The sequence below is a fragment of the Bos mutus genome, chromosome 2 (assembly GCF_027580195.1).
Source record: "Bos mutus isolate GX-2022 chromosome 2, NWIPB_WYAK_1.1, whole genome shotgun sequence".
Taxonomy (NCBI): domain Eukaryota; kingdom Metazoa; phylum Chordata; class Mammalia; order Artiodactyla; family Bovidae; genus Bos; species Bos mutus.
Genome location: NC_091618.1, coordinates 29,362,804 through 29,385,693, shown reverse-complemented (window position 1 = coordinate 29,385,693; position 22,890 = coordinate 29,362,804). Strand labels below are relative to the sequence as shown.

Genomic DNA, 22,890 nt, shown 5'->3' with positions numbered 1-22,890 from the left:
ATGCTGGTTTTAATACCCTTTTACCCCTAAGTTAACTTTTCACATGAATAAGGTAAAAATTGTTTTTTTTTTTTTTTTACAGGTAAAGGGAAGAAGGAAGGAAGGGGGTTCATACTAAAAGAGCAGCGAACAAAAAACACTTATATAGAGGTCTTCAGCTCTATCCTTATTTTAAGTGTTGCAAACAAATAAAGCTAAGATGGGAGAAGTGCACTAAAATGACCAAAGCAATACTAATGGCCAAATCCTTTCTCTATTGAGCCTACAGTGTACTGTTACCAAAATACTCTAAATCCTGTTCTGTCTTTGCGATTCCCATAAACTGAAGACCATCCCAATTTTCTCTAGTGGTTGTAATTATTAATGGAAGAAATACCGATCAAATGTTATAAAAGTTCTTAAAGCAACTTACGATGATGAATCATTTTCCTTAGGGTAATCTTCATTCAACTCTGAGCCAGATGACAGCATTCTTTTTCTCTTTTCAGTCCTACAGAGAATAGAGAAAAATGGTTATTTCACATTATTAAAAAAGTATAAACCAACATACTCAAGAACAAGAACTGTGACTACTGCTATCTAACTCTATACACCACATTTAAATATACTGTGTGTCTGCAAGCTCTATACATGTCACTAACATAAATCACAAAAGACAAATATTATCTCCAAAAAATGCGCTTTACAAGTTGTTCTTTTAACTAGAAGTCTCCTTCTTTTCCCCAAGTTATTGGACTTTCTAAAAGGTCTAAAAGACATTTCTAAATAGGCAGAGTTAATGACTAAGAAAGAAAAAAAAATATTTCATACCTATTTTCTAATAACCCTGATCTAAGAGGTGTGGATGTAGATGTCAAAGAGGGAATTGTCCGGGCAGGAGTTACTCCATTTCCTGCTGCAGCCTTAATCGATCCTCTACTTGGATTACCAAGAACTTTTCGAAATGGAGTATCATCTTTAGTTTCCAAACTTCCTCTTTTTGAAGAGACCTATAAGAATAGAGTTTAACATAGGTAATTTTTCACATTAATTGGCATATGTTTAGACCAGTGATCCTCATATACGGAATTTTTAAAAAAATATCCACAACTGGAGACCCATCTCCAGAGATTCTAGCCTATCCGGTCTGGGGGTAAGCTCCATTCATCAGTACTTCTTTTTTTAAAGAACATTAGGTGATTCTAATCAGTGTCAGATATTGAGCTTGACATGTATTTTCCTATAGTACTCTTGTAAGCTTAGAAATTCCACAGCATACCTAGAAGCAGAAAAGAATTTGCTCTGAATTACTGATTAAAAAAAAAGAAAATAACTTCACAGACATAAGAGCCACATGAAAGTAGATCTGTAAGAAAGAAAATCCAATTATGAGTAATTTAAAGTGAGCTTCCCTGGTGGCTCAGCTGGTGAAGAATCTGCCTGCAATATGGGAGACCTGGGTTCAATCCCTGGGTTAGGAAGACCCCTTGCAGAAGTACATGGCAACCCACTCCAGTATTCTTGCCTGGAGAATCCCCATACACAGAGGAGCCTGGAGGGCTACAGTCCATGGGGTCACAAAGAGCTGGACACGATTGAGCGACTAAGCACAGCACATTACGTCAAAGTGACATAAATGTGAGAAAAAGGAGCAACAATGACATTTGGTTGCCACAATTTAAAAGCCAAGTCACATGTACAGCATATGATTTTTGAGGGGGTTCTAGTATGGAGAAATGAAACAAATACATATAATGATGGGGAGATTGAAGGTGAGACAGAACCTACTGGCAGAAGATGAATCAAAGAGTCTACCCCAAAACACAGCAAAAATATTCAGAGAGAATACACACTTTAACTCTATGGAAAATTTCTAATTACTTTCCACAGAATTATAATCTTAGAATAAAAAAAAAGAATCTGAGGTCATCTGGATGAATGATTTAAAAAGCTGATTTTCAAATGGATAATTGATTCTCAAGATTAAAAAAAAATCAAAACACTATTATAAAAGCCATATACTGAGAAGTCTCTTTTATCACCCCAATGTCATTCACTCAGTTCTTCTACTTCCCATCCTCCTACACCTTGTAAGTATTCTACATTTTTAAGGAAATGAAAATCAGTATTTTATTTTTCTAGTTACACAAGTGGTAGCATGCTATATGCATACCGTTTTGCATATTTTTCAACCTTTTTTGACCATGACCCCACAGTGAGAAATATTCTACATCACAACCCATTATACATACATACAAATAAAACAGAAAATTTCGAAAACCAGTACTTATCCTTACTGTGTAGAATATGTTCTCTATTATTTTCTATTCTATTTAATGGTAGTCACAACCCACAAAATTGATTTTATAATCCCACTATTAATAGAAATCATTATTTGTGAAAGTATAAATATTTGCTTCTGCTAGATGCATTAACACTTACAGTTTAAATATTCTAACACTTTAAATTTCTACCTGTAAATGGATGAACCTCAAAGTAATTATGAGTGAAAAACCCAAACAAAAAATTATACACTGATTCCACTTATATAAAACTCTAGAAAAATGCAAAGTAATCTAGAGTGACAGAGAGCAATTCACTCATGGCTTAGGGATAGGGGCCGGACAGGGAGCTGGAGAGAAGGATTACAAAGGGGGATGAAGAAGCTTTCAAGGGCTATGGCTATGTTCATTACGTTGATTATGGTGATGATTTTGCAGGTACATACATAAATCAAAACATATCAAACCACACACTTTAAATATGTGCAATTTACTGGATATCAATCATAACTCAATTAAAATGTTAAAAAAAAAACAAAAAACACTCAACTTGTAAAAAGAAACTAACAAAAAGAAACCTTATTCACTGATTGCTTAATCCAGTAAATGGTTTAAGTAATCAACCCATCTCTACACAGTCAAACAGAATTCATTACTTACAGGACAGTTTCAAAGTTTCTCTATACACCTGGTTTACCTTTGTAAGACAAATTAAGAGAGACATAGGACTGCTAAGGTGCAATAGTGCAACGTAAGTCTCAGGACTGGCTGAATATTTATCAAAGAAAAATTATTAAAAAGCAAATAGAAGACCCAACAAATCAGTCTAATATCATATAGTATAGGTAAAGTTCATAATGTAGAACAGACTCAAAAAAGCATCAAAGAAATAGCAACGGCAAATATTTACAGGGTTTAGTGGTATTGGGGGCTAAGCATTTTTATAATACGCATTATTTCACAGCAACGCTTAAAGTATTTTTGCTGTCTCAATTTTACAGATGGGTACTAAGGCTTGAGATACTTAAGGAGGAGCTTCTCCAATGGCCTATAACTAGTAAGAGGCAGCACCAAAACTCAAACCCACATCTAACTTCAAAGCTATGTTTTCAAAAACTACACTGTGATAAATTTCAGGTATGTGGAAAGTATCCTTGTGATAATGCCAGAATTATTAGACATTACAATCTAAATTCTACTTCCTGCAACTACCTTATAGAATGTCTAAGATTATCATCTTAAAAAAAAGCTAGAAAGATTCAAATGAACATACCTGATTGTCTGAATAAGAAAGCTGCCTGTTGGTTTCCTTCTGTGAGGTCCTGCTGCCCAGAATAGCTCCAAAACTACCAGAACCCTGAGAAGGTTTCATGGCTGGTAGGGGGAAAAAAAAATCCAATCAATTACTTGAACTAAGAGATTTGTCATTATTATTATTTAATACTAAGGAAACAGAAACAGGAAAAATAAAACAAATCTAAGTGCTTATCTAACAGAAAATAATTCTGACATGTACAGTAACAATTTAGAGCTGGGATCAATCAAAAAATTAAGTAACAATGCAAAAACTTGGAAGTATGTAATGGAAGGATAAATTTTTGAACGCCAGAAATTCTCCTGTATAAACATTTAGTAATTAACACTATAGCAAAGTCAGTCAGTGAACTAACTTTGGACACTGGATGCTAAGCACATGTCAGAACCAGTGACCAACATACTTTTAATAATGCATACCCCAAAACTTTCGAAGTTCAGCAAACAGAATAAGTGGCTTTTTTCCTAAAGAAATCAATGCTAGTTTAAAGGACATGCAAGGTAATGTATAAATATGGATTTTTATATACTTAAAAAAGTATTTCAAGGGAATTTCCTGGCAATTCAGTGGTTAGGACTCCGTGCTTCCATTGCCAGTGGCCCTGGCTGGGGAACTCAAGATCTCATAAGCTGCAGGTGGCCAAAAAAAACCCCCAGTAGTCTATATTTTAATTTTGTTAATTCCCCATTGAAGATCATTTAGAATGTTTTAATTTAGAAACATTGCAAATAATGCCAAACATCTTTTTACATATCTTCTTGCACTACTGCAACAATTTTCATAGGATAAAATTCCTTAGAATAAGAATTGTTGGAAAAAAAAAAAAGAATTGTTGGGATAAAGGATGTACAATTTTAAACTAAATTGATACTACCACTATTCCTCAAAAAAAAAAAATCTCCAAGCTCCTACCAAGTATATTAGAATATCTTGCCTCCCCTCACACTACTGCCAAGGTGATAAGAATTTGATTTGTTTAATTATTGGTGAAGCCGAGAATTTTTTCACATTTATGAAACACTTGCTTTTCTTCCTGAGTTTTCCTATATGTCTATTTCTCTACTGAACTGTCTTTTTCTTACTGATTTCGAAAGTCGGTATTATAGAGTTCGTTAATGTAAGTCACACCGATATTTGATAGGTACACAGTAAAATTTAGCAATATTAACTATCACTGTGACTAATACTTTCATCTTTTCTTCTTTCCTTATCACAGAGATCATTTAAATTTTTTACACAGTCCAAGTTATTAATCTTTTCCTTTATTGATTCTGGTTTTATGTCATACTCAGAAAGGTCATTCCCACTCACATAATATGTTAAAATCCATTCTACTCTTCTAATAATACTTTTATCACTTTTTTTTAACACTGAAATCTTTGATCAGTGTAAAATCTATTTAGATGAAGGAGTAAGATAAGGACTCAGTTTTACTATCTTCTTAAATGGTTAGCTAGTTGTCCTATTTATAGACAACACTGTTCATCAACCATTAGTCTTTTTCCCATTGATTTCAAACACCACATATTATACTTTAAATGTTTCAAAGTGTTCTTATATTCATTAACTTACACTTTTGGGGCAGTTACGGCAACTTAAACCTAAAAGATTAGAACAACTTGCCTAAGAGTACAGAATAAGTTAAGTCTACAGCTAGTCACTCTAAAAGCCATAATGACTTACTGTGTACCTATCAAATATCGGTTGTGACTTACATTAATGAACTCTAATTTTTTATTAAGCACTGAAATTAAGGTAAGAAAACACTCATTTTAGAGATGAGGAAACTGAAACTCATTTATTAAAGGAACTGCCCAAAATTGCATAGGATATAATAAGCAGGGCTAGGATTCAAACCCAAATCTGTTTAGGTCCAAAGTGTTTTTCCATTACACCATGTTGTTCAGACTCAAATCTGGGCCCCAGTCTGCTGTGCTTTCCACTCTAATGCATTCAGAGACATACTTTCTTAAATATGTCAATTTTTAAAACAGTGGTTCAATTAATATGATGGAATAAAACAAAAATGTAAACAAAATAAAACAGAAAATAATAAACAGAAAATAAAATAAACAGAAAATAAAAATAAAACAGAAATGTAGACATAATCCCTAACATATTCTAAAACTTTTAAATGGCACTCAACTCAATTCTAAAATTCAGTATTTAGAAAACTGACATGGTTCATTCAGATTTGGTAACATGAACACATGATGAATATGAACCAAATGACAAACAACCATAAAAAAAAATTTTTAAACAATAGTTTATCAAACAGTGATTAAATTCAAGCAAAGAGGCACTGCTACATCTTTATTTTCTAAATGTTTTTAATGTGTTATATTTGTTAAAAAAAAACTCAGCAGTTTTTTAACTATAAAATACCAGTAATAGCAAAGTTACTGATGATGACAGAGCTGGACAGTAATAAAAATAAGAGTGAAAAACTCATTTTGAGCAACAGATTACTCCTAAAATGATGCTTATAAATATGTGTTCTTTAAAATCAAAACATTTTACATGAAAGGGGTTGGAGGAAGTAGGGGAATCTGATCACACTTCTTGAATTTCTATGGTACTTTCTGTTTTTATAGAAAAATAAAACCTCAGAAAAAGTTTCATATAAAAAAGCAACTATATAACATTTATGTAACAAGGTAAGTTTTCCCAAATGTAATTTAAATCCTACTGGTTCCTTAGACACACACTCTTCTGTGGAATCCTTAAGGTGTTCTACATAAACAATCATGTCATCTGAGAACAAAAACAAATTTACTTCTTCCTTTTCAATTTGGATTCTTTTCATTTCTTTTTCTTGCCTAAGTGCTCTGCCTAGGACTTCCAGTATTATGTTGAATAGAAGGGGTAAAAGAGGTCATCCTTGCCTTGATTCTGATTTTGGAAAACCTTTCAGTTTTCTATCACTGAGCTATTGGCTTTTCATATAAGGCACTTATTATGTTGAGGTAAGATGGATTCCTTAAATTCCAACTTTGTTGAGTGCTTCCATCATGAAACAAAGTTAAATTTTATCAAATGCTTTTAATGCATCAAGATGATCATGTGGTTTTTGTCCATCATTCTGTTAAATTTGATGTATCACACTGCCAGATTTTCCCATATCTTAAACTATTCTTGCATTCCAGAAATAAATCCCACTTGGTCATGGTGTATACTCCCTTCAGTGTGATGTTGAATTAGGTCTCCTAGTATTGTATTGTTGGGAGAAGGCAATGGCACCCCACTCCAGTACTCTTGCCTGGAAAATCCCATGGACAGAGGAGCCTGGTAGGCTGCAGTCCATGGGGTCGCTGAGGGTCGGACACGACTGAGCGACTTCACTTTCACTTTTCATTTTCATGCATTGGAGAAGGAAATGGCAACCCACTCCAGTGTTCTTGCCTGGAGAGTCCCAGGGACGTGGGAACCTGGTGGGCTGCCGACTATGGGGTCACACAGAGTCAGACACGACTGAAGTGACTTAGCAGCAGTATTGTGTTGAAATTTTTGCATCAATATTCAAGAGGGATACTGGCCTACAATCTAGTAATATTTTTTATAACTGCTAATGTTAGACCCTCGGATGATTAGTGCTTACCTGCATTAAGCCTGTTTTGATGGACTGCATCTAGAAACAACCTCATTTCCTCTGCATCCTTACTTGGTACTTTATCAATTGACAAGAAGCTGTTATCTTGTAGAGTTAACATTAAGCGGCTTTGCTTTGCTCCACTGGGTCGAAGCACCACATTTTTAATGTTATGACTTAGCTGATCAACACAAAAGGAAGAGTACCATTAAAAATGAATTATAATGAAGCATAATAAGTTGTATAATGAACGCTAAAGTTTATACGTTCTAAGATACATTTCTTACTCTTTCCCATATTAGTTTTTTTTTCCTTAACCCAATCAAAAAGAGTTTCCATTTCTTGATACATTTAAATCAAAGACTTCACTTCTAGGAGAGGCAAACACTATTAAAATTTTACAGAGTAATCCTAACACTCTTGACTTTTTTGGTAGAAACTGCATATTTTCAGGTATAGTTACAAAAACAAAGAAGTTAATTTTCTAAGCCTTGATGGTAATACCATCACCAGTTTAGAAAGTCATATTGGATTAGAGGCTTTTTTGCTTTTTAAACAAAAGCTTATAAAATATCTAGGAAGTGGTTTATGTAGTTGCAATGAAAAAGGATATTCTGATCCAAACTATAATCCTGAAAAGAATTCTATTTCTCAAAAACACATCAACATAAACCTTTACCTACATTAGAACATCTTTTTTTTTTTTTTAAAAAAACTATCTAAGCAGGCTCACTTAACTTTCAATCACAAAGCTCATAAGTTCCCTGGAACTCTCTTAGCTTGCTTCTCCCACTCCCCAGAACTGGTTCAGTACTTCTCTTATACTCTTCCAGACTCTGGATATATGCTATTAAGTGATAACTTTTATTTTTTCTTGAATGAAATTTTTCCAAGACTAAATCAATAAATCTTGAACTTTATCTTAATAATTCTCACAACCAGTCATCCTTATTTTCTAACATTCTCCCTCAGCAGGCATATACAGAGGTTTCTAAAGTTGCCTTTTGCTGAAGACATACCCTCTGAACAGCATAAAGAAAGAAGTAAAAGCATCTCACAATTTTTAAAATTAGGGATAATTGACCTTGTGACATTACTTTGTCAACAAAGGTCCGTCTAGTCAAGGCTATAGTTTTTCTAGTGGTCATATATGGATGTGAGAGTTGGACTATAAAGAAAGCTGAGGGCAGAAGAATTGATGCTTCTGAACTGTGGTGTTGGAGAACACTCTTGAGAGTCCCTTGGACTCCAAGGAGATCCAACCAGTCCATCCTAAAGGAGATCAGTCCTGGGTGTTCACTGGAAGGACTGATGTTGAAGCTGAAACTCCAATACTTTGGCCACCTGATGCGAAGAACTGACTCATTTGAACAGACCCTGATGCTGGGAAAGATTGAAGGCAGGAGGAGAAGGGGACCACAGAGGATGAGATGGCTGGATGGCATCACCAATACAATGGACATGAATCTGGGTAAACTCCAGGAGTTGGTGATTGACAGGGAGGCCTGGCGTGCTGCGGTTCATGGGGTCACAAAGAGTCGGACACAACTGAGCGACTGAACTAAACTGAACGGATCTTACAACAATTTTTAGATAAAGATGAAAAAACAATTTACCAGACTTAATTTATATTTCAAATTTAAATGACAGGTTTTAGACTCAAGCAGGTCTTTCCCTCACCTCCAAAATCTAATGAGTTAAATCTTGAAATCTCTTGAAATCTGTATTTTCTTCCTTTTGCTTCTTTCACTATCTTATCCTTTGCTCTATGTAGCTCTTAGCCTCTACTACTGCCATTCACTCTCCACTGTGCATTTACTTTAAAATAATTTTCTGGTTTCCTGAATGTTGATTCACACTAGCATGTGTCTGTACATTATAGAAATCATCTTCACCTTAACTTCACTGTGTCTAGCAAATTCTTATCTATCCTTTAAATCCTCAGAGCACAAAACACTTCCTTCTTTATGTTACATCAGTATCTCTGAGGTATCTTTACAGATGAGAATGCATTTGGTTACTCTTAAGTTTGAGAGGAAAAGTGCCTCACTCAGCTCTGTATTCTTAGCCCAGTACCCATCACAGTAAGCTACAGGTGGTTAACAAATGAATGCTGAATGCAAAACTGATCTAGAACTGAGATGAAAAGTTTAATCACAGGTAGACTCATCATGCTTCTCAAGATCTATGTTTGCTTAAGTATTTAAATATTTACTGAGTGCTAATTTGAGTTGAGGACTGAAAGACTGAATCTCTGTTTTAAAAAAAATCTTTCATTGAGATGGTCATATGTATATGAACGTGGTAGAAACTATTGTTTCTATTACCCATGTCACCACCTACAATCTATTTAAGAATACTTTTGATACATAAAATCATAACCAATTTATTTTCAATAGTTTAAAAGCAAAAATTAATAGAAACTTTACTTCAGCTCAAGTTCTCAAGCATAAAGTTTTATAAATTAGTCTTCAAAAGAGTACTTTAGAATATTACACTTTTATATAATCTAATTAACAAATATAGCATTTTTAAGTGTAGAAAATGTAAGGCGTTAAATTCAACTCATATCAACAGAAGTAATTCTTGGCTGTACAAGACAGAATTGAAAACAAAATTATTTTTTACAGTGATAAAATAACGAGGTCCTTCAAAAGTTAACAGAAGAGGGACTTCCCTGGTAGTCCAAAGGTTAAGAATCTGCCTTATAATGCAGGGGACTCGGGTTTGATCCCTGGTCAGGGAACTATGATCCCACATGCTGCAAAGCAAACTAAGCCTGCACACCAAAACTAAAGAATCTCTGCACTGCAACAAAAGACCCTGCATGATGCAATGAAGATCTTGTGCTGCAATTAAGACCCAATGCTGCCAAATAAACAAATAATTTTTTTTAAAAAGTTAACAGAAGCAAACGGCTATAAGAATGACCCTGAATATCATCCTTGAATGGTCCATACCACAACCTTTGGCAGGATTAATTAGGAAGACGAAATTAAAAAGACACTAATGAATCCTATTAAAAGCTAATACTAAATAGTGATGAATTTATCACATATGTTGGTTGCCGGGGGGTGGGGACATAACTACATAACTGAAGTTATCCTAATGTGGTTTTAAAAATAGCTTAGACAGTATCCAGACTCAGTTTCTCCCAGCTTCCTGTTCCCACCAGTTTCTTTTCAACAATGGTGACTACTTCCTACTCTTTATTATACACCATCAACAGTTCTGCTGAATAATTTTTAACAGTATTAGTGACCTGAAAATTAAACAAATAGTAATCTAGTAGGGGTACTATGATACTTAGTGTGGCAGAGAATAGCTGTTCACTAAAGGATGTGATTTGAAGGTCTATTCCAAATCAAAATTTGGTAATACCTGAAATATCCTTGGAATCCCTCCAGTATTGTAGTGAACTACTAGGCTGACTTTATTCTCTTTTTCCACAACTTCAAAGGATCCTTCTTTCCATTTTGTAATCCCAGTCTGCATACTTCGAATTCTGATAGGGCCATGTATCTTCAGAGGAGACATATTTTCTTTAAAAATAAATTGCTTCTAGCCAAATTAAAAAGAAAAAATACACCTTCACCTGACAGAGTCTAAGGAAGAAAAATAAAATAAAATAATAAGTTACAACTTACTAGTGATTAAAACAAGAGTTTGAAAGAGAACATTTAATGAATCATCATATGTCTTTTCCTCCATTTTCAATAAACTACCTTTTATTAAATATCCTCAAAGGCTCTGATTAGCTGGATAGCACTGGTAAGAAGAACAAATGAAGGAGTCACTCATGTTCAGTGACTGAATTTACCCACCTTATATTTTTTCTGTACATGCTCTCTCCTTAGCCATGTACCTGAGTCCATTTAGTGTCTAAATTTTGCATTTTGCAGCATTACCAACTATGACAATCAGGAATACTAAAGATCCCATTCTCAATTTGAGTGCCCATGGCAATATGGCCAACTTTTACCTTCCTTCATGATTTCAAATATAAGTAAAAAAAAAAATTCAGTCAGCTGATTCCATTCTTTAGAATTGAGTTCCTATTGAAACATCAAATTGTATCACCTAAGCATATCCACATGTATAAAACATATTATATGAATAAATAATTGTGAGAATCATCAAATTAATTTAACCTCAACAACTACATTATTTGAGAAAACCATTTATTCTCTAGGGAAAACTAACCAAAAAACCCCTCTCCCTAAGATCCACCTACCATTTATGTTTAACTCTACCATTCCTGGAAAGAATTTTTACCAATTTTATCTTTCACAAATATTCAAATTTCCCAAGTGAACTTCTGATACTTATAGATATGACAGAATGTCTATGACTCTTAAAACTAGCTTAACAGATGTCAGCAAGTAAATACAATTAAACAGCAGAAAATGATTATCAAATAGTGTGTGATACACATATACGCGATCAAATAAAATTGAAGCAAAATTTACACTACAGCCTTCAAATCTCTAGAAACATGGCCTCTAATACAGATTCTTGTTTATAATTTAATAAGTTAAAAACCATTAAACTTTGCCTCTGCCTAAACAACTCAACTAGAAAAGCTAAAAACAGTAATATATGTACAAAGGAAAAACATACTAGATCTAGGTATCAGGAGCCAGCTCCGTCACTTACTAACTTTTAACTTACCTTTCCTCACCACTAGTTTTCTCAGTTGTAAAATAGCAATGCTATAGTGTTGCAGAATTAAATGAAATAGTGCTAAAACTCATTAGGCACTCAATAGACAGCAGCTTCAATATGAATGAAATTAGTGTCCACTTTCTGAATTTATTCCTTGTCTGCAACACGTCTTTCTCCAAAGATCGCAGACAAGTAACTTGTTAACAACGGTCACCAACTCACTGTCTATAGAGGCTAAACAGGTGACACAAACGATTTAGACAGGCAAAATATGAACACTTCTATTCAAATCTAGCCAGCTTTGCCATGAACCCAGCATTACCAGATCATCTAATTCTTCAAGAAAATGAAATCAAATTTTTATGTCAAACTGCCCATTTTAAATTCTGGACAATGAATTCAAAATTTCAAATCAAACAAAACCCACTCTAGAGGTTAAGATATAGACTGGAGAACCCTAGTTCAAGGCCCCTAGGTGCTATATATCAAACAACTAGGAATAAATTTAAAGAGAGATAATGAAAACACTTTGAATTGTTTAAGGTGTTTTACATTGTAAGTCCTCTAGTATTATTCAGTGATTGAACTTTTTGAGTGCCTAATTGTGGCCAGATTTATATACTCTAATTAGCTGGGTGTATGAATCCATCAGAGTAATAGAGGCCACTATTGTTCACAGACCTGTTTGTTAATGTGACATTTTGTTCCAACTAGTAACTACAAAATCAGCAGTGTGTTTGTAATGCCCTTTTTTTTTTTTTACAATTAATAATTTAATGCTTTACTGCTTGGATATAGCCTTGAGATTTTTTCCACTCTGTCTCATAGCACTGCCAAGAATATGTGATCCCTCTCCTACTCCAGTTGTCCATGCCAGAAACATGAGTTATCTTTAACACCTCTCTTTATGATTATTAGTATTGGACTGGAAATGCAAGGTAAAGTTGTCAATTTAACCTCTATATACCTTCCAGACATCTTCATAATGAACTTCAGATCAACTCACATCACTATCCACAAAATCATTCAACAGCTCCCCATGAGGGATGCAGTCCATCGGGTCACAAAGAGTTGGACATGACTGAGCAACTGAGCACAACACAGTACATGCCCTCACAATAAAATCTGACATAAACACCCTTCATGATTCAAGCCCTGCTTACCTCTCTAACCCCAATAAACTCCAAATTCAGCCACCTAAACTATTTATAATTTTCCTTAAAAAGGCATATATTCTCATGCCACTATACCTTTGCACACACTGTGGTCTACATCTGGAGGATTTTTTACCTACTCTCCCCATCCTCCCCTTTTAAATTCTCCTGGCTATAAAATCAAAACTCAATTTAGATATTATCTTCTCTAAGAAGCCCTTTCTAGCTATCTTTCAATTATTCTCTCATCCCATATACACACGGAGAGCATTTAATGCTTTGCTCTTCTGCTGTACCGTGCATTTACCTCTAGTAGAGCATTCATCACATTGTATTATAAACTATCTATTTACCTCTTTGTCTCTCTCTTCTATGTGGGATAAAAGACAGGCCCAACTGTCCTAGACTTATCAGTTGGGGTATGATGGATGTTGAGAAGCTCACCCCAGTGCTCCCTACAGAGAGCCGCCAAATGAAAATGGAAAACTCTGTTATTTGAAGACAGGGAATATGTTCTTTATCTTTGCATCCCTACTAGGACAGTGTCTGGCACATAAGAAACCACGTCATTATTCAAGAATAATAAATCAGCACAATCAATTTTATCATTTTACAGTTGAAATATACAGCAGCAGATACTAGAACCATAAATCCCTTTTATATGGCCAGTATAGGATTAAATTTATTAAGCTCTTTATGGGAGCATCCTTCTGTACTGTATATCTCATTCTTTGAAAACTACTTCCAGGCTTTTTCTATGTGCATCTGAATTTCTCCTAAATGCAAAGCTGTCCACATATCAATGAGAAAAACAAGAATATGCAGTTAGAGAATGATTAAAACAAAAAACATTAGCAAACTTGTCTAAACTGGGATTCACATAATCTACTGCTCAATGAAGAAACTATACTTTAAGAGACTTATCAAATTATCTCATCTTTTCTTATACATTTAGGATGTCAAATTATAAGGGAATAGTTAAAACCCCATTGTCTCAGTGTTTTCCTTACAGACCAAAAAGTAAATAAAGGACACTGACCTTGAATTCCTCCAACAAAAACATATTTTTAAAAATTAGATTATTTAACAAGATTTGGAGATAAAGATTTCAAAGTTCAATAAAGCATGTAAGAAAAAACTTTATTGGTTACTTTTGTTTCCCTCTATAATTCTCTCTACATGTAATACATGATTTCTCTAGATGTAATTCTCAAATATTCTGATGATGAGTTTTGGTTAAGTGTATAAAATTTTACTTCAGATATTGAACATTTTCCTTTTTTTTTTTCAGATATTGAACATTTTCTTAACCATTTCTACTAGTAATCTCTTTCTTCTAAGAGAAAAACCTAAAAGGTACAAGACATAAAATTGGCAGAATCAATACAATTTTTTCTTAACGTCTCTCTCAATCCAGTCCATTGTCTGCTCTTGCACTAAATGAGTTAACTGCATTTACTTTTGTACACTGATCATATTATCAGTTTGCCCTATTTGGTTAAGAGAAAAAAACACTAAGTTTCCCTTCAAGTATCTAGCATGATCCAGTAACAGTTCAACTTTCTATGAACCTAACAAAGACAAGGTTTCATTAAACTCTGTAATGCTAATTCACTGTCAAAGTGATATTAGGAAGACAAAGTACAAGAAAAACCAATTATTCTTTAGGTATATCCAAAGAGATTTGCTTTTCCCTAAATTTCTTCATCATTTTTGAAATCACTCTTCAATTCTGAGCCATCTGTGAAAGCTCAATAACATTGGCAAAAATGTTTTTATACCCTTTACAGTTATTTAAATGCTCTTATTTCAGGTACTGCTTTGAAAATATTCTTATGCAGAGGGTATTCTGTGGTTTAAGAAAACATGCAAAAACACAAAAATTACTGCTACAAAATAGAAGAAAATGGTCAGTTCTTGCTAGTTAGCATACTCTTGGAAACATATATATCCAAAATAAAAACATTACTTACTTTTCAGAGACTTTTACTGAAAAACCCTATGTAATAACAGTTCACCTTTATTCTGATCCTTGTGCCAAAGGCAATGCACTCTTCTTGGGGAACTACTCATATTCTGCAGCTATGCCAGTTCTCCAGGTGCCATCAACTCAGCTAAAGGAAATATAAGTGTGCCTTTTTAAAAAAAAATCTCATTTACAAAATTACAATTTTCAAAAAGTGCTCATTTACACAACAAAGATTAACCTTCTATTTAAAACTCACAAACTACTAAAAACATTTAAAGTATAATGCTCAAGATACACTTGTACACATACCCCTCACCCCGCCCACACACACAAACTCAACAACTTTAGGAATATATCTGCTGTGCAAAATGAGGGACTCCCAGAGCCTGCACCTATTTGGTTTATGTTATTCCTGTTACATTTTGAAACTAAAAAGGCAGTATTTCTTTTGTTAACTTTACAAACATTGTTACATATCATGGTTTTAAATCTTAAAACACCACTTCCAAAAGATGTTGATACAAATTTCAAAAGGTGGGTAAACTTGGTTTTTACTTTTCTTTTAAAACTAAATTTATGGGCTTGTTTCTCAAATTTAGGCCTCTTAAAAGCCTCAACTTTCCCTGAAGTTCTTTACCCAAACTTTTCTATCTTATTAACTGTTACAACATCAACTCTAAACTCCTTTGTTCACTTGGTAAAAAAATCATTTATTGAGTTACTCCAATTTGATGGCACTATGGTAGGGACACAAATGTGAACATGACACAGTCCAAGTCCTCTTTAAGAGATTTCCCAGACTTTCCTGCATTTGTCTTTCCACTGTCATTTAGGCAAAAAAAAAAAAAAAAAAAAAAAAAAATCTCTGCATCAGATTTAGCCTTGTTCTTATTTATTTCAAACAGTCATTCATCACTACCACCCTAATTCAGAAACACATCACTTTGCTAATCCTTTCCACCTAATATTTATTACGCAACATTTACTAAGCACAGTATGAAGCACCACACATGCAATATTTCATAATCCTTACAATAATCCTGAAGAACAGGGATTATTAATATCACTAATTTACAAATGAGGAAACTGAGGCTTAGATTAGGTAATTTATCCATGGTTACTTAAGAGTCAGTAAGAGACATACCAGAACTCATGTTTTTAACTGCTACCATACTACATCCTCAAAGGTTTGTAACAACCACTTTCCAGTCTTCATTCTCTCAAGATTTTTCTATCCAACAAATCCTTTATCCTATAATAACCTTTTCTAAGGACTTTTAAAAAATCTCTTACCAACTCAGGTGGTGCTAGTGGTAAAAAACCCACCTGCCAATGCAGGGGACGTGGGTTTGATCCCTGTGTTGGGAAGATCCCCTGGAGGAGGAAATGGCAACCCACTCTGGCATCCTTGCCTGGAAAATCCTATGGACAGAGGAGCCTGGCAGGCTACAGTCCATGGGGTGGCAAAGAGTCAGACACGACTGAATTGACTTAGCACACCAACTAAATCGTGCACAAGTTCTCTCAACTTTCTCTCTCAAGGGGAAGGGGGAGATGGAGGGGACCTGTCTTATTTTCTTTTTTACTCCAACAAAACAACAGGTACTTAGTAAATCCTAAAATACTTGCTACTGAGGCTAATTCCCCTCCCAAACATTAAAAAAATTTTTTAATCTTATTGTGGTAAGAATATTTAACATGAGATCTACCCTCTTAACATTTAAGTGTACAATACAGCTTTGTAACTATAGGTACAATGTTGTACAGCTTATCTTTAGAACTTATTCGTCTTGCTTAATTGAAACATTCTCCCAAACATTTTAACAGCTCATCACTACCTATCAAATCCAAATGCTTCTGTGTTTGGCACTCCTATTTTTAATTTTCTATTTTTCTACACAAATTTTGTTCTACACACTGCTGCTGCTGCTGCTGCTGCTAAGTCGCTTCAGTCGTGTCCAACTCTGTGCGACCCCATAGACGGCAGCCCACCAGGCTCCCCCGTCCCTGGGATTCTCCAGGCAAGAATACTGGAGTGGGTTGCCATTTCCTTCTCCAGTGCTTGAAAGTGAAAAGTGAAAGTGAAGTTGCTCAGTCGTGTCCGACTCTTAGAGACCCCACTGACTGCAGCCCACCAACTTCTCCGTCCATGGGATTTTCCAGGCAAGAGTACTGGAGTGGGGTGCCATTGCCTTCTCCGATTCTACACACACAACTTATTAAATTTTGGTATTCTCTTCCATAACCACCACCAGCCACTTACTTAAACATGAAATTTTCCTTTATGTATTTTTGGAAACTTCTTTACTGGTCTCGCAGTTTAACCTGTTGTTAAAATATGTAAATCACTGCTTTGATTTCTAAGGGCTTTCTTTCCTAAAATGAGCCATAAAACTAATGCACAAAGAGAGAAAATTGTGTGGTAGCTGAAAATAAAGAGAGAAGCTGATCTTAATGAAATTTTTCTTCAATTCAAAGAATCTAAAACCTGAATGATTCTATGATCTAGGAACAGGTAATATTGCCCAAAGAGGTAAACTTTGTCTTTTTGCATCTTTTGTCTGTGGAGTGAAAAAAGGTGCTTGTCATCAGATGACAAAAATATCAGTAAGCTGGTGTTTCCCAAAGACATGATGGTTCTTCTAGCAAGCTCCAATTTACTTATTCATTTCAACAAATTCTTGAGAAATAGAAATGAAATAATTTCTAAACCATATTCTAGAAGATAGACTTTAAATAATCACACAAGTAAATATATAATTAAAAGTACTGAATATGGTATAAAGTTCAGGGCATCGTGAGAAATTATCACAGGGTACCTAATTTAGGATTGGGTAGGGGGATACACAGAGAAGGCAATGGCACCCCACTCCAGTACTCTTGCCTGGAAAATCCCATGGATGGAGGAGCCTGGTAGGCTGCAGTCCATGGGGTCTCGAAGAGTCCGACACGACTGAGCAACTTCACTTTCACTTTTCACTTTCATGCACTGGAGAAGGAAATGGCAACCCACTCCAGTGTTCTTGCCTGGAGAATCCCAGGGACGGGAGAGCCTGGTGGGCTACCGTCTATGGGGTCGCACAGAGTTGGACATGACTGAATCGACTTAGCAGCAGCAGGGGGATACAGGTTGGAAGTACCACTTCAGATGAAAATTGAGAGATAGTCATTCTGGAACAGTCCATAACCACACATGCAAAGGTTCTGTGGTGGGAAATAACTTGGTGTAACTAAGCAAATGAAAAGCATTGTGGTTGGAGTTTAGTGAGCGAGATGAAGTGGGAAAGAATCAGGTTATGCGGAATCTTACACAACGTAGTAAACATTTTGAATTTTACCCTAATGTAATAAATATTTAGTCATGGGAAATCCACTGAAGGTTTTTAAGCAGACAAATGACATGTTACTGCTAAATGGAAAAGTGATGTGTTTTGTTTGGGTTTGGGAAGGACAGTGACAGAAGCAAGAATGAAAGAAATTAGAACCAGACAGGACGGTATTGAAGTGATTCAGCTTATAACAACAATTACAATAATAGTTAATACTCACTGGCTATTTATTTTATGTAATGTGCTTACCATGGTTATTTCATTTAATCCTTTTAGCAGTCCAACAAGGTGATCATTCCCATTTTACAAATGAGAATATAAGGAACATTAAGTCCAGGTGAAAAAGTGTTGTGGCTTGAATTACAAAAGTGATAATGAAAATGTACAGAAATAGATCCAAGACACATAATGGAAATACAATAAATAGAATCTGAAGAGGGTACAGATACATGGGATGACGAGAAGTCAAGAATGGTTTTCAAGGTTCTAGACTACGTAAATGGAAATACCACTTAATAAAATGGGATACTGGAAGATAACACATTTAGGTATGGAGAGGAGACTGGTTTCAGGTTTGTTCTTTTGAAACTCCTAAGGAAAAAAAAATCAAATTAAGATGTCCAGCAGTTAGCTATTTAGACTTTGAGCTGAAAACAGAGGAAACACACTGGAAATAAAACTTCTCAAGTCATCTGTTGTTGTTAAGTCACTAAGTCTGTGTCCAACTCTTTGCAATTCCATGGACTGCAGCACACCGGGCTTCCCTGTCCTTCACCATCAACATACAGGTAGAATCTAAAGCTTAGGGTGGAAGGGAACAGTAAAAGGAGAACAAGACTGCACCCAGATATCCATTTTATTCCATCAAACATCTCTCACTATGATCATCGATTACTTTGATGTCAACAGGCTTTTCAGTCCTCATTTATCTTTCAACAGAATTCAATATTATTGACAACTTCTTTCACCTTTTCTGCAAAACTTGTACTCCTCTATCAGGTACTAAACACCAAGAATCTCTCAGCGCTCCATCCTAGGTCCCTTTCCTTTTTAGCAATGCACTCTCCTCAGGCAATTTCATCCACATCCATGGCTTCAATTACTATCAACATGGCAGATGATGTCTATATATATATATATATATATACACACACACACACACACATATTTATCTATGCACCCAGCTTACAACTAAGCTCCAACCCCAGTATAATCCAATTGCCTACTTGACATCCTCTGTTCAGACAGCTCTTCCAGTTAGAGGCATGTCAGACACTGCCACCCCCAAGAGGCATTTACACAGAGCCTAAATTTTGAAAGGATTACAAAACCACCCACAGACCAACTTTCTAGACAGAGGATTTTGTCATCAATTATTATTTCCTTTCACAGATCATGACCTAAAATAGGTAAACGTGACAACCTGATTTGATGGCTAGAGATGGGGAACAACCAAAGGCACGAAAAAACTATATAATCCATGCCTTAGAGTGAAAGATGACTAGGAGAGAGGTGAAGAATAGCCAAGAAAGTGAAACATTTGTATCATATCCCAAGGCCCGATGGACAAGCGGCAACGGAAGTCACCTGAAGAGATAGCAGGCCTCGCTAAGGTGCGAATGACGGACAACGACAGCCCCCAGCAAAGAGGGGCCAGGTTCGGGTCACAGGGGGAGCGAGTGACAGTAAAGACCCGGTCAAAGGAGAGGAAAAGCCTGGGGGAACACCCAAGTGGAGTACCTGTGCGGCGACAGACGGCGTCGAGGGAATGGGGGCGGGCTGAACCGCAGCCGGTGAACTCCAGAAGAGTGAACGCCGAGTGGGCGGACCGCACGGGGCGAGAAGTGAGGGGGGGGGGCAGGGTAAAACGGCTCCGTTGAGACGCTCGCCGGGCCCGCCTTACCTGTACCTGCGAGTCGGAGCTTTGGACAGGCCTGCCGGAAGCACGGAGTACGCGTGGAGGGGGAGGAGCTGGGGGTCACGAAGGAAGGGATACCGGGTACGGAGAGGGGCCGCTCACTCCCCCAGTTAGGGAGAGCGGCTGATGGCGGGAACTGTGACCACACGCAAACACGCACGCACGCACGCACACCCGACGCGACCAGGAGAAGCGCGTGCGCGCAAGCCTGGAAACTCCGCCCCCTCTACGCCCTCTCCCCGCCCCAGTACCGGGCGAAATCACGCCGAGGTAGCCCCGCCCCTGCCCTGACCATAGTACGCACGCGCACTTTCTACTTCACGCACTTTTTCGCTTTCCTACCATTTCCCTCCTACAGAGTCGAGTTGGGCATGCGCACTAGTTGTCCTCCCGGACTGCCTGGTTTTTCCCGCCCTTCACTGGCCTCCGGAGGAAGGTCAGAGTTCACGCCCCTCTCTGGAGATACCTGCTCCAAGCCGGGGATGGGGGAGACTAGCAGGAGGCGGGTGTCCTTCTGGTCCTGAAACTTATGGGACAAAACAGACTCGAGGATTGTTAACTCCAGAAGCTGGGGGGGCGGGAAGAGGTTGTGTGGGCGGGGTCAGAGGTGAAAGGTCAGAGGGCTGCGGAGGGGGCGGAGCGAGCCGGAGGCGGATGGCGGCTGCGGCGTGTCATCATCTTCGGCGGCTGAGGTGCTGAAGCTGGGACGCGGCTTGGCGCGTCCGGCAGTGGGAGGAGAGCGGCGTCCGCTCCCAACATGCACAGTCTGGCGACGGCTGCGGTAAGTGACTGGGCCCCCGGCTTGGGCCCCAAACATCTTCTCAGCCCCGCGTTTCGGCCTTCTGTCCTAACTCCCTGTGGCAGGCTGAGAGTCCTCCAGCCCTCAACCTGCGAGCACCCGGCCCCGCTCCTCGCTGAGCTTGGCTGTGACAGAGCCGGCCCCCACTCTCCCCGCCGGCCGGCTCTCGCGGCCTCTGGCTCCCTGTAGCGCGTACTTTTTCGGCCCCGGGGCCTGGTCGCGCGGCTGGACCGCCTCGCTTGCGGCCCAGAGGGGCCATTCATTGATTCATTGCTCTACCAACAGTTTTAGGCCGCCGTTTGCGTGCTTGGCGTTGGCGGGGGCGAGGGGACTTCCGAGGTGCATCTGACCCTCCCTGCCTAGCCACATCGCGGCGGGGAGGAAATGGCTTCTAGCTCAAACCACTTGCTTTACAAAGATACAAAATCCGAAACCTAAACAACTGACTAGTTAGGATGTCTGACTTACGGTTCTCTGCGTTTAAAACCTTTTTTCATACATCTCGTTTTACCAGCGTGATTTTTGACCAAGAAAAACAGTGTAAACTCCTAATAACCATCCACTGTGGCTCAGAGGGTAGAGTCTGCCTGCAATGCGGGAGACCTGGGTTCGATCCCTGGGTCGGGAAGATCCCCTGGAGAAGGAGATGACAACCCACTCCAGTATTCTTGCCTGGAAAATCCCATGGACGGAGGAGCCTGGGCAGGCTACAGTCCGTGGGGTCGCACAGTGGCGGACACGACTGAGCGACAAACACGCACACAACCTAGCTAAAGTAATCCTGCGGTTTCCCGTTTTGTTGAGGTAAAACCCAAACACTTTGCATTGCCTACAAGGCCCTCCCTGAGCGTTAATGTTCCTTACCCCTGTTTTCAGTCTCGTCTTGTATCACATTGCTTTGCAGGCTCCAGCTACAACTGGCCGCCGTTCCATCTTTTCTGCTTAAGCTTTTCCCAAGTTTTGATTCATTTACTTGTTTCTTATTTGTCCCCCTTTTGAGGTCAGGGACAGGGATCATGTAGATAGATCCTGTTTACATGATTACTTCAGTGCCAGGACAGTTCCTGGCACCAAGTAAGAGCTCAAATATTTTTGCTGAATGCCAGGGTATTGATGAAGGCGGTGACCACTGAGAGCAAATAGCCGTGATGGGCAGACAGTATCATGTGATTTGAGCATACTCTTCTGAATGCTCATCCAACTTTTTTCAGTTGCATCAAGGCGAAGTGGCTTAGAGAGAATAATATACTGAAGTTGCATTACCAGGTAAAATGACATAAATCCTCAGTAGAGGACAAAAGTTAAATTTAAAGTTTAAAAGTGAGTTGGGTGTGACTAGGTTACAGACAGCCTTGTCATTTCCAGGGTTAGTGGCATCTCTGCCTCCTGGCACCTTCTTTCTAAAATGTTTGAAACTTCACGGGGTGAGGTACTTTTTATATAATCTCTTTAACTAGGTGACTGCAATTTCTCCAGCTTTTTTGTTTCTTCCACATTCTACATGTAATATGACAGTAAAGAATCTGCCTGCAGTGCAGGAGACCTGGGTTTGATCCCTGGGTCAGACCCCTTATAGAAGGAAATGGTTACCCATTCCAGTATTCTTGCCTGGATAATTCCATGAACAGAGGGATTACAAAGAGTTGGACAGGACCTAGTGACTAACATGAGAAGAAGCCAGTCAGAAAATGAGGTTGCTGCTGGTTGGAGGGGACAGTTTAAACAAAGAATTCTAAGGTTGGCTTGTCTATGTCTCAGAATGTCTCTACCTATTCAACTTTTCTTTGCAGTTGCTCCCTAATACATCTTTGAAACAGCCATTAGAGCTCTGGTTCATTACTTAAAATATTCAATGCATGTTTCTTCAATTAGATTTACAGTGAATTACCTT

At 37.6% G+C, this 22,890-nt stretch overlaps 2 protein-coding genes across 9 annotated transcripts in view; one reads left to right on the top strand and one right to left on the bottom strand.

Moving 5' to 3' along the window:
* USP37 (ubiquitin specific peptidase 37) overlaps window positions 1-20,391 on the bottom strand; it is an 85,639-nt gene extending 65,248 nt beyond the window's left edge. Inside the window, exons 1-7 of one of the 7 annotated variants that reach the window (XM_070386766.1) lie at window positions 20,186-20,391; window positions 14,958-15,098; window positions 10,547-10,770; window positions 7,175-7,346; window positions 3,535-3,635; window positions 811-989; window positions 413-490 (exon numbers count right to left, since the gene is read on the bottom strand). In XM_070386766.1, coding sequence (XP_070242867.1) covers window positions 413-490; window positions 811-989; window positions 3,535-3,635; window positions 7,175-7,346; window positions 10,547-10,702 — 686 coding nt within the window. In that variant the 5' untranslated portion in view covers window positions 10,703-10,770; window positions 14,958-15,098; window positions 20,186-20,391. Of the gene's footprint in view, window positions 1-412; window positions 491-810; window positions 990-3,534; window positions 3,636-7,174; window positions 7,347-10,546; window positions 10,771-14,957; window positions 15,099-20,022; window positions 20,162-20,185 lie in introns of those variants that run through there. The other 6 variants (XM_070386756.1, XM_070386742.1, XM_070386749.1 and 3 more) reach the window with 6 other exon arrangements.
* A 401-nt stretch (window positions 20,392-20,792) lies between these two features.
* The window catches only part of CNOT9 (CCR4-NOT transcription complex subunit 9), a 30,888-nt gene continuing 28,790 nt past the window's right edge, over window positions 20,793-22,890 (top strand). The window contains exons 1-2 of one of the 2 annotated variants that reach the window (XM_070386733.1): window positions 20,805-20,981; window positions 21,514-21,803. Coding sequence is in view for 1 of the 2 variants with exons in the window: in XM_005889654.3 (XP_005889716.1) it covers window positions 20,958-20,981 (24 nt within the window). In the remaining variant the exon portion in view is untranslated. Of the gene's footprint in view, window positions 20,982-21,513; window positions 21,804-22,890 lie in introns of both variants that reach the window. The other variant, XM_005889654.3, reaches the window with a different exon arrangement.